Source organism: Danio aesculapii, chromosome 5 (genome assembly GCF_903798145.1).
Source record: "Danio aesculapii chromosome 5, fDanAes4.1, whole genome shotgun sequence".
Lineage (NCBI taxonomy): Eukaryota > Metazoa > Chordata > Actinopteri > Cypriniformes > Danionidae > Danio > Danio aesculapii.
Genome location: NC_079439.1, coordinates 24,049,890 through 24,067,651, shown reverse-complemented (window position 1 = coordinate 24,067,651; position 17,762 = coordinate 24,049,890). Strand labels below are relative to the sequence as shown.

At 38.0% G+C, this 17,762-nt stretch overlaps 1 protein-coding gene across 2 annotated transcripts; it reads right to left on the bottom strand.

The window, feature by feature from the left end:
* Positions 1–170: 170 nt before the first annotated feature.
* On the bottom strand, positions 171–17,085 carry radx (RPA1 related single stranded DNA binding protein). 2 transcript variants are annotated; one of them, XM_056457639.1, is made up of 16 exons: positions 16,915–17,085; positions 16,142–16,761; positions 15,149–15,291; positions 14,875–15,067; positions 14,639–14,747; positions 10,191–10,291; positions 9,663–9,782; positions 9,487–9,579; positions 9,244–9,399; positions 6,505–6,644; positions 6,248–6,393; positions 5,938–5,982; positions 3,221–3,342; positions 2,847–3,134; positions 688–852; positions 171–598 (listed from the first exon to the last, which is right to left on the bottom strand). In XM_056457639.1, exons 2-16 carry the CDS (start codon positions 16,692–16,694, stop codon positions 468–470), a joined length of 2,505 nt encoding a protein of 834 aa, XP_056313614.1. In that variant the 5' UTR covers positions 16,695–16,761; positions 16,915–17,085; the 3' UTR covers positions 171–467. The 2 variants fall into 2 exon arrangements, with proteins under 2 accessions (XP_056313614.1, XP_056313615.1); XM_056457640.1 differs by having other exon boundaries at positions 6,248–6,390.
* Positions 17,086–17,762: the final 677 nt, after the last annotated feature.

Sequence of the window (17,762 nt, the reverse complement as noted above, 5' to 3'; positions counted from 1 at the left end):
GTGAACTATCTCTAAATCAGGTTCCATTTTTAGTTTTAAATCCAATTCGGTGGTAACGGCTTATCAATTGTGGGATTGTCCAGCACTATTTTGAACACACAGTGTGCATATGTTTATGTTTAAAGGTTTAATGTCTTGACTCTTTACATAAATCTTTGTTGGCTGTGCAATATTAACAGCATGAGATGAAAATAAAGGGATTTAAGCAATGTTTTGGGATTTATTTTTTTTTCTAAAAATGTTCCTGAAATTACAAATGTTCTAACATAAATTAATATATATAATGACATAAATTAGACATTTTTTTAGCCATAGATTTAGACATAAAATCCTTCTTTCCTCTAAAACTCCAATCAGAACACACTAATATCAGTCCCCATACATTAATCATCATCTGACCTACATGGAATGCATTTCTTTTGCATGATTATTATTACTGTGAGGGCGTCTCATTGAATGCTGTCGGGCTAGCAGATGTCAGCTGTCCTGTAGAGTTTGGAGCAGATCATTTCTACCTTCTGTTCTCCGAGCAGACAGAGATCAACAATACACACCACACGCTCTGACTCCAGCTGAGGTGCAGAAGTCATCAATGACCCTGCAGAAACAAACAAAACACACATACTTCAGTGACTCGTGTGTTATTGAGCCGAGATGGAGGATGTAAACGGAGCAGTCTGGAAGAACCTGGCGAGGGACAGCTCCCGTCTGGCTGAATACACAGACGTCCTGTTGATATGCAGGACAGCAGGGAGTTGTCATGTGGAGTGTGTGGGATGCCAGCAGCTCTGGGGTCATCAGAGGAGACGACAGGCACAAACTGAACATCCACTGCAGCCGTTTGATTCAGTCCTGAAAGAGAAGACACATGTCCAATATTATCTTAGAGGGATAGTGCAGCCAAAAATAAACATTTACTTTACCTTCACTAGTTCAAAACCTATTTGAGGGTCTGTTTTTTGTTATACATGAAAAAAGACATATTTTGAAAAGCTCTGGTAGCTGTCACCCATTGACATTCAATGCGTTTTTTTAATCCTGTTTAAACAAGTATATACACCCACCGGCCACTTTATTAGGCACACCTTTACTAGTACCAGGTTGGACTCCATTTTGACTTCAGAACTGTCTTAATCCTTTTTGGCATAGATTCAACAAGTTACTGGAAATATTCCTCAGAGATTTTGGTCCATATTAACATGATAGCATCATGCAGTTGCTGCAGATTTGTCGGCTGCACATCCATGATGCAAATCTCCCGTTCCACCACATCCCAAAGATGTTCTATTGGATTGAAATCTGGTGACTGTGGAGGCCATTTGATCATAGTGAACTCATTGTCATGTTCAAGAAACCAGTCTGAGATGATTCGTGCTTTATGACATGGCGCATTATCCTGCTGGAAGTAGCCATCAGAAGATAGGTACACTGTGGTCATAAAGGGATGGACATGGTCAGCAACAATACTCAGGTAGGCTGTGGCGTTGACACGGTGCTCAATAGATACTAATGGGCCCAAAGTTTACCAAGAAAATATTCCCCACATCATTACACCACTACCAGCAGCCTGAACAATTAATACAAGGCAGGATGGATCCATGCTTGTCCAATTTAGGTGAGCCTGTGCAAATTGTAGCTTCAGTTTCCTGTTCTTAGCTAACAGGAGTGGCACCCGGTGTGGTCTTCTGCTGCTGTAGCCCATCCGCCTCAAGGTTGGACGTGTTGTACGTTCAGAGATGCTCTTCTGCATACCTCGGTTGTAACGAGTGGTTATTTGAGTTATTTGCCTTTCTACCAGCTGGAACCAGTCTGGCCATTCTCCTCTGAGCTCTGGCATCAACGAGGCATTTAAGCCCACAGAACTAGATATTTTCTCTATTTCAGAGAAACCCTAGAGATGGTTGTGTGTGAAAATCCCAGTAGATCAGCAGTTCTGAAATACTCAGACCAGCCCATCAGGCACCAACAACCATGCCACATTCAAAGTCAATTAAATCACCTTTCTTCCTCGTTCTGATGCTCGGTTTGAACTGCAGCTGATCATCTTGACCATGTCTACATGCCTAAATGCATCGAGTTGCTCCCATGTGATTGACTGATTAGAAATTTTTGTTAACGAGCAGTTGGACAGGTGTACCTAATAAAGTGTCCAGTGAGTCTATAAAGTTTTCTATTTGTATGTGATTGAAAATCAGAGTTATTTCACAAAATATTGATTTGGTAAAAATGTGAAGATAAAAATTTAAGTTGAGTTGGCTAAAAATGAATATAAACATGAAAGCAACGTGTGTTAGCTCACACTCAAATTCACTTCCTGTTTAAGTTAAATTCTCAGATTATGTTTGTCTGAGGTATTGAGCGTGGTGAACATACTTAACCTTGCCCCTCCAACTGTCAGCTTTGACAGCGCTATGACAACCAACAAAAATGGCAGGGGGTAGGTGTCTATTAGGTTGTAATAAACCTCCCGAAAGCCTTTTCCCAATTTTTCTGAATGAAATGCTTACTTTACTATATCCATTTAGCTCATGGTAAAAAAAAAAACAACCCACACCAACAAAAAAAAAAAAAAACGATTGCAGCTTCCGGTTCTTTAATTTACTGACTAATAGCATAGGCTAAACTGCTAGCTTAAATTCAGGTCAAAAAGTTAAGAGACAAGAAAACTCTTTGAATACCAGCTTTACTTATAAATCAGGAGGGATTATAGTTCTGAAGAATGGGCAATTTTTAGGCTTTAAAAACCACAAACCACTAAAAAGAATAGAAATATTAGCAAAAATCCAACATAATCTCTATAATGAAGCTGTAGCTCTGTAAGAGTAAGCTGCGGGTGTTGTTCTTACCCAGAATGGTGAGTGTGAAGTATCCGGTGCAGGCCACGGGTGTGTGTGTCCGCGTCTGTGAGCTTATATCGGGGCTCCATGTCGATGGGCTCAGGTTCAGGTTATGTAGCAGAACATCTCTGTCATCGAAGCAGAATTTTTCAGGAAGGCTTTCCTGATCGAGTCTGCCATAGCAAAAGTGTTCAGTCACTTGTTGTTTTGCCAATGGCCAAACGCTGCTCTCCCATAATGCAGTGGGTTGGCTCTCAGCTTGGTGTTCGTCTTGGGTTTGTGATGCCTCGTCAGCCTCTTTAATGAACATTGAGCCATTGTATGATGTTATTAGAGTCATTTCATATATTATAGATACTGAAGTATTATTGTTAGCATAGCACCTGTTCCTCCAGCTGATGTGTGCTGATCTTCACTCTCAGATTCCTCCAATATCAATTCTCCCTCATCCTGCTGCTCTTCTTCTTCTTCTTCCTCCTCTTCATGAGAGGTAAAGCCCACCTGACTAAGAGACCGATCAAAAGGCAGATTAAAAGAAATGTTGGGGAATGCCGACTCTTAGAGCAGCTCCAGAAAATCATGCATTCATATAGTGAGATTTCAGTTGCAACTCGTATCAAACACACCTGCCTGTAATTATCAAGCGCTGTTCAGCTCTAAATTAATTGGTTCAGGTGTGTTTGTTCAAGGTTGGAGCTGAAATCTGCAGGAAGGCAGATCTTCAGGAACAGGGTTGAGTGCCGCTGCATTAAACACTGTGGGCCCTATCATACACCCGGCGCAATAAGGCGCAAAATGTGTTTTCATGACGTGGTGCCATTTTCAGACCAACGCAAGCTTAATTTTCCTGTTTTCCGCCACGTTGTTTAAATAGCAAATCTATTTGCACCACTTTGTTTACTTCCTCCAGCTCCTCCGGGGGGATCCCGAGGCGTTCCCAGGCCAGCCGAGAGACATAGTCCCTCCAGCTTATCCTGGGTCTTCCCTGAGGCCTCCTCCCGGTCGGACATGCCTGGAACACCTCCCTAGGTAGGCGTCCAGGAGGCATCCGAAACAGATGCCCGAGCCACCTCAGCTGCCTTCTCTCGATGTGGAGGAACAGCGGCTCTACTCCGAGCTCCTCCCGGGTGTCAGAGCTCCTCACCCTATCCATAAGAGTGCGCCCTGCTACCCTTCAAAGGAAACTCATTTCGGTCGCTTGTATCTGAGATCTTGTCCTTTCGGTCATGACCCAAAGCTCATGACCATAGGTGAGAGTGGGAACATAGATTGACCGTTAAATCGAGAGCTTTGCCTTTCGGCTCAGCTCCTCCTTCACCACAACGAACCGGTACATCGACCGCATTACTGCTGCCGCTGCACCAATCTGCCTGCCAGTCTCACGTTCCAACCTTCCCTCACTCTTGAACAAAACCCAGAGATACTTGAACTCCTCCACCTGGGGTAAGGACTTTCCTCCAACCTGGAGATGGCAAACCACCTTTTTCTGGTGGAGCACCATGGCCTCGGACTTGGAGGTGCCGATTCTCATCCCAGCCACGTCACACTCGGCAACAAACCGCCCCAGTGCATGCTGAAGGTCCATGTTCGATAAAGCCAACAGAACAACATCGTCTGCGAATAACAGAGATGAAATCTTGTGGTCCCCGAACCGGACCCCCTCCAGCCCAAGGCTGCGCCTTGAAATTCTGTCCATAAAAATTATGAATAGAATTGGTGACAAGGGGCAGGCCTGTAATACACACATGTACAGCAATACTCAAATATCTTTACAAATAAAAAAGAATTAAAGGAATAAAATACTACTAAAATTATTTTCTACATAAATATAAAAAGCACTGCCTTAATGCCTTCTTCACCACGGGGGCTTTTTTCAGTTTATTCATGACAACTCTCTTTTGTAAAATGATATTATTATCATTAGTATTATTTATTAGATGCATATTTATATTTGTTTTATTAAAAACAAGCTTAGATTTGTCCACCTGTCAGGTTTTGGACCATATAGGGCATAAAACGCGTGTTTGGGTTTTTTGACCATACTTTGTTATTACTGTTAATTTATTAATTTGCTGGAAATTAGAACTGAATTTAGCAACAGTTTAAACAAATCTTTGTGCTTAACAAACAAAATTAAATAGGTAGGCTAATGGATGTCTTCAGCGACTGCGTCCAACAGTTTCCTTGTCTATGAAAGAGAGAAAGTGAAAGTGAAAGTAAAGACAGATCGGAGGAGGCTTATTCTTTATCCTTGCACTGCTGATGGTGTGTTTAACTGTTTTCTCGCTAGTGAAGTGTTCAGTTTTTACACTTACAGATCGCCATGTAAATAGTAAATGTACCATGGCGCAACCAACTGACTCTTAAAGGGAATGGGAGATAAGACTCTGATTGGTTTATTCTCAAACTACACCCATAACTAAATAAGAGAATGAGCACAACCCTGTTAGACCATGCGCCGTGGCGCAGAGCATAATTTTCTGTCCTAAAAAAAAAAAAGTGGATTCGAACACGCCCTTTTTGCTTCGCTACATGCACTTTAGACTTTGTGCCTAGACCATTAAAATAGAGCCCTGTGCTTCAGAATAGTTGAAGGTCACAAAACTGCATTTGTACAGACACACAGAACAATCATTCACATTTCATAGTCTGTTTGCAGTATAATATTCACAGACACTAGTCATATATCCATTCAAATAGGCAAAGACCACTAAAAATCTGAATTCTAGGACTTTCTGGATTATTCATCTTATTTTAATTTTCATAACTGGATTAGAATTCACACAGTTCTATAAATGCAATAAATATTTAACATACAGCTTCGGTTTTCAATTGTTAATTGAATACAAACCAAATGAACTGATCCTATTTTAGTCTCAGCAATTTAAGAACTCAGATGACCAGAACTTGTTTTCAGATTTAAGTATTTGATAGAGACTGGGGATTTTCTGTTATAGTCTTTAACATAATACTTTCATTCTGATAAATTCCTTGGGTAGAAAAAAAACAAGATGTGAAACTGAATAAAAACACAGTTCTGTCTATTTCAATCCTGCAAGTCAGACTAAAGTGTAATGTAAGTGTAATGTGCTTAGATTACCTGCTAGACTGCATTTTGGATCTGGTGAAATACTGACGATGCACTCTAAACAAAGAAGGAAACATTATATATATATATATATATTTGGTGGCATTAATGAATTTCAAAACATTTCACATAAACTACAAATTTTTAAAAAACTAAATTTTTTCTTTTTTCTATTTAAAAAAACCATTACTAGACTTTGATCATTTAATTTAAAGAGTCGTTACATTTGTGGTATTACTAGTAGTAGTAAAATTTCCTAAATATTCTTAATATTTTAATCATGAACTTGTTATACTACAGCTGCTTTCGGTGGATGCCTTACCTCGAGTCTGTCGGCACTCTCCTGCGTTTGGATGAGACTGTACTGTCAGAATCAAGCGAGCTTGAATCTGTTTCTCTTTGATCTCTGCTGGAGTGAGGAACGGCAGATTCACTGTCACGATCTCCTCTTACTAAAACATCCTCCTGCTGGAAAGAGTACACCAGTGTCATTTTTGTCAGCAGGTTTAAATTCCATCTAAAAATGCTAAAGGGATATGTCAGACTGTCTTGACGGTGGCCTGATTCAGCAAAAGTGACCTGTTGTTGTCTGGTGTGTGGTGGCCAGGTGTGATACTGCACTGCAGACACATAACCCTGTACAGCCACTCTCCTATGCTCTCTGTACTGCAGACTCTCCAGCTCCCCCTTCAGCTCAACAACTGCAGTTATTGACTCATCTGCAACAGAAATCCATGAGATCCATTAAATAAATAGCATACATACATTATAAAAAATGTAAAAACATAAAGCTAATTCAATTAGTTTAATAAAGTGAATTTTGTGTTTGATATTCACGGTTTGCCTGTGCTGCTTCTGGGTGCCTTTGGAAATTACATATAGGCTATATTGCAAAAGAGTCACAAATTAATAATTTTTTGAAGGTTGCAGGAAAGGCCTTTAGGTCAGACCAACTTATTGAATATGAGCTTTTCCCAATAACTTAATTTATACAAACAGTTCACAATTTTTATAGAAAAAATGCTGTAATGAACATTTTTTCAAATTCTCAAGGTTTGTAGGTTATCCCTTTAGGTCTGCATATTGTGTTTTCATATGTATACAGCACACAGTTAAAGAAATAAGCATTGCTGTAATTCACCTAAATGTCATTTTCCCTCTCTAAAGTTTCTAGTTCATTCCTGCTGGCCAGACTGACTTAATACCAGTGTTAGGAGTAACGCATTACAAGTTTTCTAAGTAACGAGTCACATTGAATCACACACTCAATGAGAGAATTTGCTCCACACGAGAACAGACAGAAACAAAGATGGCAGGCCAGAGCAATCAGGGTATCTTCCGTCCATTCCATATCCGTTTTCAAACAAAAAAAGGAAAATTAAGAAAACTGACTTTTTTCGGTTTTTCTTTTGCTCACAAAAAACGAAGAAACAAAATTTTGGCTTGATTTTTGTTTTTTAATTTAGGATGTGAAAACAGATTAACAACTTTAAAATTCATCATACACATGTAGGCGGTGCTGAAATGCCCATTTTCTTCTGATTGGTCAACCAAAGCTGAGCTTGTGACTTAGCCCTCAAAATAAGAGCCCTTTGCGGACCAGCACCCAGGCTTTTAATTATTATTATTTAATTTGAAATATTCTGTCATTTGATCAGTTATCAGGCTTACATTCATTGCATATGCATAAATTAAATAAAAACGTAAATTACCAGTATTTTTAGACATTTGTCATTAAAATAAGGTCATATTGAGTTACGAAAAATACCCTAATTCAGAGCCTTACATTTCTGATGTAAAATGTAACGAATTTTTCACCCAAGGAAAAGTAAACAAATTGCTTTAAAACTTTTATTAATCTGTATATACAGCATGTATACCTATGGGGTCAGAAAATTCTCAGAAGCATTATACTAAATTATAATTTTTTATGTGTTTTTGGACAAATGAAGGTTATACAGTGTACTGTTAATTGCAGAGCTCCTCTATTTAAAAACAAAACAAAGAAAAAAAACCTTGCAAGTTCTGAAAGAGATCAAGTAAAACGCAACAAGTTGCTTTTTTGAAAAGTAACTCAATATTTTAAAGCATTACTTCCCAAAGTAACTTTCCCCATTATTGCTTACTATAAATTATATGTCACTAACACAAGTGCTCCTAAAAATCTTAGCATAGAGCCCTATATGCGCCAGATTTACTTAAAGATTTTGCCTAAATATAGGGTATATGCACAGGTGGTGTTTCTTCCCATACCGATAAACTTCCGGTGAATGGTTAATGTGATTTTTTAAAAATTTTATACAGTTCCTTTTACAGCATTGATGTTGTAACGTAATTGAAATATAATCTGCTAAATAGACTTTAGCATTTATTTAGTTGTTTAAGTGTAAAACGGTAGAGTGTAACGATCAGTAGGCTAGCACAGAAACTCTATTGAAAATGCTGGAGTAAAATAAATTTTCGTATTTTAACGACATTAAAAATTTTTATTTAATTCCGTGTTTCTTGTATATTCTGAGACCCACTTTACATCCTATATCAATCAGGCAGTGAAGATCGTTAATTTTTAAAGAAATTAGGCGTTAAACGTGCCACTTTTGTAACAGCATACAGTTCACCAGAAGGTTATTGAAAAATTAAAAGTCCTTCTGCATATATCCTATTTTCTTAGAATTGAACTCTTCAAAAGTTCAGAAATTGAAAATCAAATGTCTCCTGACTCAAGGAGAAGCCTCATTTAAAAGATAGCTAAAATCTATTGTCCTTTTAAATGCAAGCGTAAACAAGGTCTAAAATGATTTGAGCTTTTTCTGATTTTGACCAGTTGCAGAGGTTGCCGAAAATGCATTAATTTGGATTACCTTTGTAGTATAAATGATCAAATGACTAATGCATTAAAATAGCCACAAAAGAGCCCATAATCACAGCCTACTACTTCAACTAGAGCTGTACAATATTGCAATATTGAAATATAAAAAATGTAATCGCATTCTAAATAATGAGATACTCTATATGCAAAATGTGTATTTAACATGGCGACACACAGGACACAGTTCATGTCATTAGTTAAAATTGCTCAATTCTCTGGATTTAAACATTGTTTAAATCATTTGGTATAATTCAAGTACATAAAGTAAGTCAGCAAAATATATAACACTGTTCTAGTGGTTTTTGGATATTTTAATGAAAATATCTTACATAATGTGTCTTCAATGCCAAATGTTAAGAAGCATGTTAACACCAAGTGGAAACAATAATGCATTGTGATTGGATCACTGAAAACGCATGTGATATCAGGTGCAAACTTTCAAATCTTACTGGTGGTTGGTGTAAATGTGGGAGGGGAAGGAGGGTAGCAGTAATGTCCTCCAACTGCAGTCCTCCGCAGCACAACACTGTCCTTCAGCGTCTTCGTCCACTGGATGAATGCTTTAACTTTTGGCTCATTGACGTAAGGCTGCTTTTTATGACACCCTGATAAAAGTGCAAACACAGACAATGAAACATCTGAGCTGATTGTGAATGTACAGTATGTGATCTCACTGGCTGTCTGAACTTTACCTGTAACGAAAAGCTGTGTCTCGGTGCTACTGGTCAGATAAACAGAACTGCCCGTCTGACAGACTCTCATCTGAGTGCACACCAGATATGTCACTGTGTGAGATGGGAGACAATTTCAGAAGGGCTCATTTAGAATTTGAAAAACAGTGTTTGTGTTCGGAAAACTGATGTTTTACTGGGGCAGATGTTGTTGAAGATCTCTGGCTGGGATGAGGAGAAGATCTCCAGGATAAAAGGAGAATCAGTTGACCCGTCCACTGCGTGCACCCAACGATATGCCCAGAACTTCTCAGGTCCTGACAGACACACAAACAAACACACACAAACATGCAGATTTCATGGTTTAAATAAATAGGATACATACAGAAATCAGAGAATGAAGTTCAATACCTTCAAAGACATTTTAAGACCTCATCGCCACTTTAGGTTTCAACCAGTAAAACTTATCGATTTCAAAAACTACACAGCATCCATAATTCACTGATTAAATTCAGGCAAACTTTAACATACTGAAACAAAGTTTTATACCTTGTAAAACAACATTTAAGACTTTTAAATACTATTAAAGGGCCTTAAATTTTCCTAAATTGACTTATCTTTTAATACTTTAAGACCCTGCAGACACCCTGTTAAAGACATATCAGTATAATGAAGCCTGTAATAGCAAGAACTGAGAGAATCAGATATTCATTAAAAAGCTGTACCGCTTTTTTCCTTGCTTCGAAGTCGCTCAACCCGGCCCACGTATGTCACCAGTCCAATAATGTCACAGGCTTGGTTACTGTTCATCGAGTTCACCTCTGACCTGATCACAAGGAGAACAACAGTTTGACTTCAACATCCATAATGTAGAAAATTGTTGTCTGTCTTCACAGTAAATAGTATGTACAGTATATTGAGTAACACAAAAACAGCTAAATATAACAGGGAAAACTATTATAACCTATAATGCAATAAATACTGCAATTAAAAACTAAACGTTATTTATAATTGATTATTATTAATACATTTTTATGCATTGGTGTAAATAATGGCTGATGCCACAGTTTAAAAATGTGGAATTTAAATTTCTTTTTATGTTTTGTATATTTATATATTTATTTATTATATGTATTATTTATTTTGTAATGACAATGCTTTATTTTCAGTATCAGCACTGCAGTCTTCAGTATTACACAATCCTTCAGAAATCAATCGAATACGCTGAATTGGTCCTCAAGAACATTTCTTGTTATTATTAATGTGTTAAAATAGTTTTTTTGGAAACCATCGTTTATATTTAGAGCACTTTTTTGGTACATTATAAATGTCTTTATTGAGCCTGTAGTTATTCCAGTTGCATTGTTTTTTTTTTTGGTATTAATCTTCAGGAAATCACAGAAGGCAACGGTATCAAGTTATCATAACAATATAATGTGGCAATAAGCTCGTAACTCTACTGAGAATTTACACCGTAGCCATATTCAGCTATGTAATCACAAGAAAACAAAATGAACTTTATAGCCGACCACACTGTAAAAAGCTCATTCCCAGCAACTAGACTTTTCTGATAGGGTATTTGAGTGTCATTGAGTGACAGATAAGATGTGGGACTAGTATAGTTATTATTATGGATTACAGTTAGCTAAATTTATCATTTTCCACATTTTTAAAAAGCATGACTGTAAAACAGGAATGCTGTTATGAATGTTTTAAAACATATGCTTGTTTGCTGTAAAAATTCATAACAATGACAGCTGGTGTAGCTGGTGTATTCAGGGAAATTTTCATACCCCTTGGTTTCTAGTGTGGTCCTGGAAAAATATCAGTTTCAAGGGCTATCTAGCCCGTCCCCTTCAAGCTAAAGAGAATTAGTACACCCCTACCCCTTCACGTGAATGCACAAAACGAGGGGTGGGGCTAAGGGTTAGAATTGGGATTAGGCCAAAGTATCCTTCTTTAAGATGAGAATATTTTATATACTATTCCTTCTATGCTGATGAAGGACTACTGAGACATTCCAAGCATGGGATGTGTCCTCCTGGCATGTTCATCACAGGTCCAATACACATCTCTGCCATTTGCTCTTACAGAAACCATGTGTTTTTACCATACACAATTCATCCAATCATGATCTTCTTTCATATAACTTTGTCATGTTTGGTGTCATTAGGCTTGTGCCGGTATTCGGTAATGCGATAAATCACGGTAATGAATATGCACGATATTGTTATCGCGGGCACTTCAAAATACCGTGAAAAATAATAGATCCGAATTTATATTCTTAGAACGCGCCTTAGCTTATTTTCCATCAACCGCTTGAAGAAACACTGCGTATATGCTGCGCAGAACTGATGCGCACTCTGATGTAAACAATCCCCGCATGTAGAAGCCCTGTGTGCGCAGTGCGCGCCGCCGCTGCCACCGCACTATAATCCTCACACGCAGGCCATCTGGCAGACTGGGCACTTTCCCGGTGGGCCGACGTACTTTTTGGGCCGGGCTGATCATCGTCTTATGATCTGATCGGCCCATAAAAGGCTTAGCAGCCTATCGTTTTTTTCTGCCTTATTGATTGACGCTGCTGTGATCTGTGACTCTCTGAAAGTAGATGCTTTTTTTTCCCGGACAGACAGACCGGGCCGGCCCATGTGACACCCTGCAGCCCATTGGCTGTTTTCGGTATTGACATTGGGCTGGCCCAATCACAAACTCCTATTTTGGACTCCGTGTGAGCGTGCGTCGTCTGTGTGTATTTGTCAAAATAGTCGAGAGTCAGAGAGAAGAAACGCAAGGGAGGCGCAGAGAAATCGCGGGAAATACACCGGCGTTTCATTTAGCGATTCTGAAAAGTTCTCTGTTCATTCTAGTACACGGCTAAAAACGCAAATCACGTAACCACACACTCTCTGCCCAGAGCTGCAGCCACTAGTTCAGCGGGTGAGCATAAACCCCAGGTCAGAGTATAGTGCATGTCAGACAGTTCATCTGCTGGGTGATCTCATCTCACTAAAGTTGTTAAACGTTATATTGAATTCATCTTGTTGTCTCTATCTAACAATTCTTATGTCTTTTGAATCACTTGTTCTCAGTTAACTGTTTTGGCTGAGTGCAAAGATAAGCTAATATATTAATTTATGTAACCACATACACTGATTCTGCACATTGACTGATTGCTAACCTTTATCGTTTAAATTTAATGTACGTTATACTGTTATAATGGCCATTATTGGTTATTAAAACTGATATTCTGCAAAAGAGACAGGGTAAAGTTCATTATTTTCAATGGAAATGAAAGGAGACAGTTATATTTAAGCCTTGTTTTGTTATAAATATGCAGTGTGAAGATGATGCTCATAAAAATATGCAGCTACACGAGGCTGTTTGGTGTCTGTTAATCATAATATCAAAATGAAACAAATTTGACTTATATTATGTTTTCATTGTTTAAATAGTAAAACAGCAAGCAGGATGAGGTGAAAGGTTAAACTGTTCCCTTTGAAGATTTACCCATGCATTAGCAGGCAGTTTTTGTTATGTTTATTATTGAATATAGGCTGAGTCAATAGTGTATTGAATAAGCTAAATTGACTGTAGTGTATGAGTGTGTATGGGTGGTTTCCAATATTGGGTTGTGGCTGGAAAGGCATCTGCTGCATAAAACATGCTGGAATAGTTGGCAGTTCATTCCACTGTGGCAACCCCTGATAAATAAGGGACTTATGCAAAGAAAAATAAATGAATGAATAGTGTATTTTTTTTAGAACTCAACAAATATCTTTATGGACAGCATACAGAAATTAAATTGAGATTAAAGTTTGTATTTATTTATTTATTTCATATATATGGCTTTTGTGTTTTATAGAATATGAGTTGATAAAAATATTGGACATGCATAGATAGATAGCATTTTGATTGAATTTAGTGGGCCGCTCTGGCCCAAAATGCCAGGGCCGATTTTTTGCCCCAGTCCAGCCCTGCTCACACGAAGAAGAAGCATGGCGGAAGGAGGAACGCTGCCGACAATTTATCCCCCTTCAAAAAGGTTAAAGTCAGAAGTTTGGAAATATTTTGGGTTCCAAAAAAAATGCAGAGGGATTACGAAGACGGTTTCCCTTTTGCACATTCACTTTGATATAATTGCTCAAGTTTACTTTAATATTGTGTATTGTTTTATTTATATTTATTTGTATTTAAATGTTTGAAGTACTTTTAGTTAATTAAAAAGTTATTAAAGTTTTGTTATTTAAGTTTTTTGTGTTTTTTACCTGTTTCTCTAGTAAAATTACAATATCGTGATAATACCGTATACCGTGATAAAAGCTCAATCAATTAATCGCAGCATGAAAATGTGATACCGGCACATGCCTAGGTGTCATTTGACATTTTATGACTTCAACATGGTGTTGATGAAATAAACAAAGACATTGATGTTTTTCAATTTACAATCTATTTACTATTGTTGGGTTATGGCCTGAGGAGAGTATGTTAATGTAATTCTCCTCCACTTTATCTCCTCACTTTTGCTTTTGTGTTCAGCTGGTTTTGGGGGTTGGCATTTCACTCATGTTTGACAATGCGTTGCTCAGAGTATAAGGAGGAGAGGTAACTGCTGATCTGGGAGAATGGCTTTTAATCTGCTTCCCCCACACGCCGGTGTATAGTCTTATATGCTAATTAAGACAGTTTTACTGTCTTTGTTACACAGCGGTTCATGCGTTACAGCTAAGTTTCTCTATACAGTGTGTTAGTTTGTTTCATTTTACTGTCTCTATATTTACATGTAACTTAATACACAACTTTGCTTGCTTTAAGGCATTGAGATTGTTTCTCTTTATCAATGATAACAACTTTAATGGATTAACTGCAATGGAGTCAGATAAATAATTGATTTATTTATCAATTCATTTATAACGCCATCCTTCATCTGATTTCTGTTTCCAATTATTGGTTCAGAATAGCAGCGTTAGCTTCAAGCCTTACATTTCCTAAACAAAAGTGTATTTTGTTTTCAGAAAATAAAAATACAATTTTAAAAATCGTACTGATCCCAAACCTTTCAACAGCAACATACTTATTTTATGGATATCCTCAGAACTTTATATTTTTTAAAGCTAGTACATTAAAATCAAACAATTAAAGGAACATGTTTGTAAGTAGTGATTATGCATACCGTGTGGCAAAGTTGTATGGAACTTCAGGCAGACCCCACTGAGACCGAACACTTTTAGGTGGAATCACTGTCACTATAGATGCAGGACTTCGAGGATTCAGACAGATCTCTACAACATACAGAACAGCCATAAACAATGATCTGAAATAATTCAACATCACCAAGACGTCCAGTATTGAACAGCATAAACAAATTCAGCTGCATAAAAAAAGCTAGCTTTGCAGTGTAGCCCATACCAATGGAGTGGAAAGTCGTAAGAGAGAGCGAGTGGATCTGTGGTCTGGAGCGCTGCTGATAACTTGGTTTCAGCGAGTACTGCTGCAGATACAGAACTGAGCCAACCGTCAGCCTGTTGAACCACTCCAGACAAAGATCATTCCATACAACCATAGACATGACGCCGCTCTGATCAGCCACCTCACAGTACACCTGCAAGAGGCAAACACATAGAGAAGAAGAGCCACAAATGAAAATGAAGGCTGTGAGCAATAATAATGACCTCACACACACCTGAAATGGGAAGTCAATGTTTTGTCCTGGTTTTCCATAATATCGGATTCTGGACCTGTGCAGGATTCGGACTAGTATTGGGAGAGGTCGTCTGGAGGTGCGAAAAAATGCCTCCAGATCCGCAAGAAGGGTGATTCTAGACACTGACAAACAGAGGAATAACAACATTAAATGGATGTAGATGAAAACACTACTCTTATTCTGCAAATGAGCAAAATTCTAGCTGTTTTCAAAAGAGAAATTTCCACGTTTATAATACTCTACCTACCACATTTTTGATAGTTCACCATTATGTTAATTCGCTAACAAACAAGCCTTGGAAGATTACTTTTTTCTACAGAAATAATTCATAAAATGAAAGTCAGTAGTTATCAGAAGTTTGAGCCGAAATAAACATACAAGCAAAATTAATACTCATGACTCTTGACAATATATTGAGGTATTATGAAGTAAAATTATGAGTATTTGGGTCACACTGTGGCTCAGTAGGTAGCTCTGTCGCCTCACAGCAAGAAAGTTGTTGGTATGAGCCTCGGCTGGGTCAGTTGGCATTTCTGTGTGGTGTTTTTATATATATATATATATATATATATATATATATATATATATATATATATATATATATATATATATACTGTAAAACACAATCCTTATGAAATCTTTTTAACATGCTGACTTAGTGGTCAGCATTATTAGCATTCAATTAAAAGCAATGGTTATTTTTATTTTCTGTCAGTGTTTGGTGCCAAATATTTCTGTAAATAATTTGAAGACACTTTAGAGCGGAGTAAAGGCCATTTTGCCATCAGATAAATAATTACATTTTATATCAAATTAAACGAGAATACTGCTATTATAAATTGTAATTTTCCTGCAAATATATTCACACAATTGCTTACTCTGTTAGCATAAATTATTTGTATTAATACTGAATACTAATTTGATATTAGGTTAGTTTGACCATCACTGAAATTAACATGACTGATCTCATACCATCAATAACCACGTCTGGTGGTGGGCTGTTGGGAATCCACACTTTCCCATAAGGATCGTCATTTATCCACAGGGGCAAATAATATTTCCTGCTCATCTGCAGCGGTCCATCGGCCCAGGTCACGTTGTCCCGAGACCACAGCGTGACACTCTCCACATCTTTAATGCTCAGAAACCTCTCAGGAAGCTCCACGACGCTGTGAATGCCGTCTATCCTCACGTAACTGTGATTTAATCTGGTCTCGTCGTGGACCAGTGACAGCTGAGACACCAGGAGCCCCGCACCGCAGCGCAGAGAGCCCGTCCGTACCCACCGGCTCAGACCGTCCGCCAGCTGACACTTTATTCGCCAGCGGCCGTCGGTGAGCGTCAGGTCGTAACTGTAGCAGTAACTCTCGGCAGCGGGATGCTGAAAGCTCAGATATCGGTCCAGAGAGATCACAGCCAGGCAGATAGGACTGGTGAGAGTCAGAGAAAGAGTGTGTGCCGACCGCAGCTGATCAAACACCGCCTGAAGAGCAGAACCGGACCCGCTATCATCGACACCAGCCATCACTGGAACCAGAGACGGTTACAGTTCAGATCCAAACCTTACTTTAAATTTGGCATAGAAACCGAACCTACACAGGAAAATGGCAATAGTTGTAACAATAATGTATCATAACAGAGCAGATTAAATTATAATAAAGACCCAAACCTTACATGGCAACATACTAAAACATGAAATTACCTTTAATAGTTTTTTTTAAAGAGGAACTGTGTACGTAACTTACCCATTTAGCCCGCGTTTCTGAATGCACCACGGTGTTATTCTTTGGCATTTTGGAGTATAATAGGTTTCTGCTTTTTATAGTTTATGACACATAATTTACTGCCGCTTGTAAATCAGCTCGAATCTGACGGATTGTAAACAAAGTCCAAGCGCGCGGTGATTTCGTGTTTCTTCTTCCTGAATGGGCGTCATGAAACTGAGGGTGACCCGCACCGCCGCTTACAGGCGCGGATGACACAACAGCGACGCCCTCTATGCTCTATTGTTTAAATTTTGTCTTTTGATTTTTTTGGGATCCCAAAGTGCATTACGATAGAAAAAAGTGGAGTAACAAAATTTAGGTAAAAATCAAGATAAAATGTATATATATTTTTCTGGTTCAGTCAATCTTCTGGTACTTCATGAGGAATTAAGATCGTATTTTATAACCACTACATATGTATAGCCCATTTTGAGGAATATAAACAATAATAATGGTCCTAATATATTTTCTGTTTAACATTTTTAATTTCTATAGCTTCTGAGAGTCCAAAAAGGTCCACATATTGAGAAATACTGTTATGATAGCTGTTTTAACGTGAAAATATGATTGAAATGCCTTGTTACATTAATGATATAGTGTGATAAGCAGGAAATGTCCAAGGGCCAATGAGATGACCATATTGAAGTGGTCTATGCATATTCTATTGTGTATTGTAAAGGGAAAGTTAATCTAAAATGAAAAGTCTCCCACTATTTACTCACCCTCAATTGGTTACAGACCTTTGAGTTTCTTTATTCCCTTGAACACAAAATATTTTTGAAGAAAGCCACAAATCTGTAACCATTGACTTCCATGGTAGGAAATCT

Bases quoted from the DNA above. Each gene is read 5' to 3' on its own strand.
- radx (XM_056457639.1), bottom strand. From the start codon at position 16,694: ATGGCTGGTGTCGATGATAGCGGGTCCGGTTCTGCTCTTCAGGCGGTG. The intron at 3,135-3,220 runs GTGCTATGCTAA...TGTTCATTAAAG, and splicing joins CACATCAGCTGGAGGAACAG to AGGCTGACGAGGCATCACAA. The intron at 599-687 runs GTTCTTCCAGAC...TTGTTTCTGCAG, and splicing joins CGGGAGCTGTCCCTCGCCAG to GGTCATTGATGACTTCTGCA.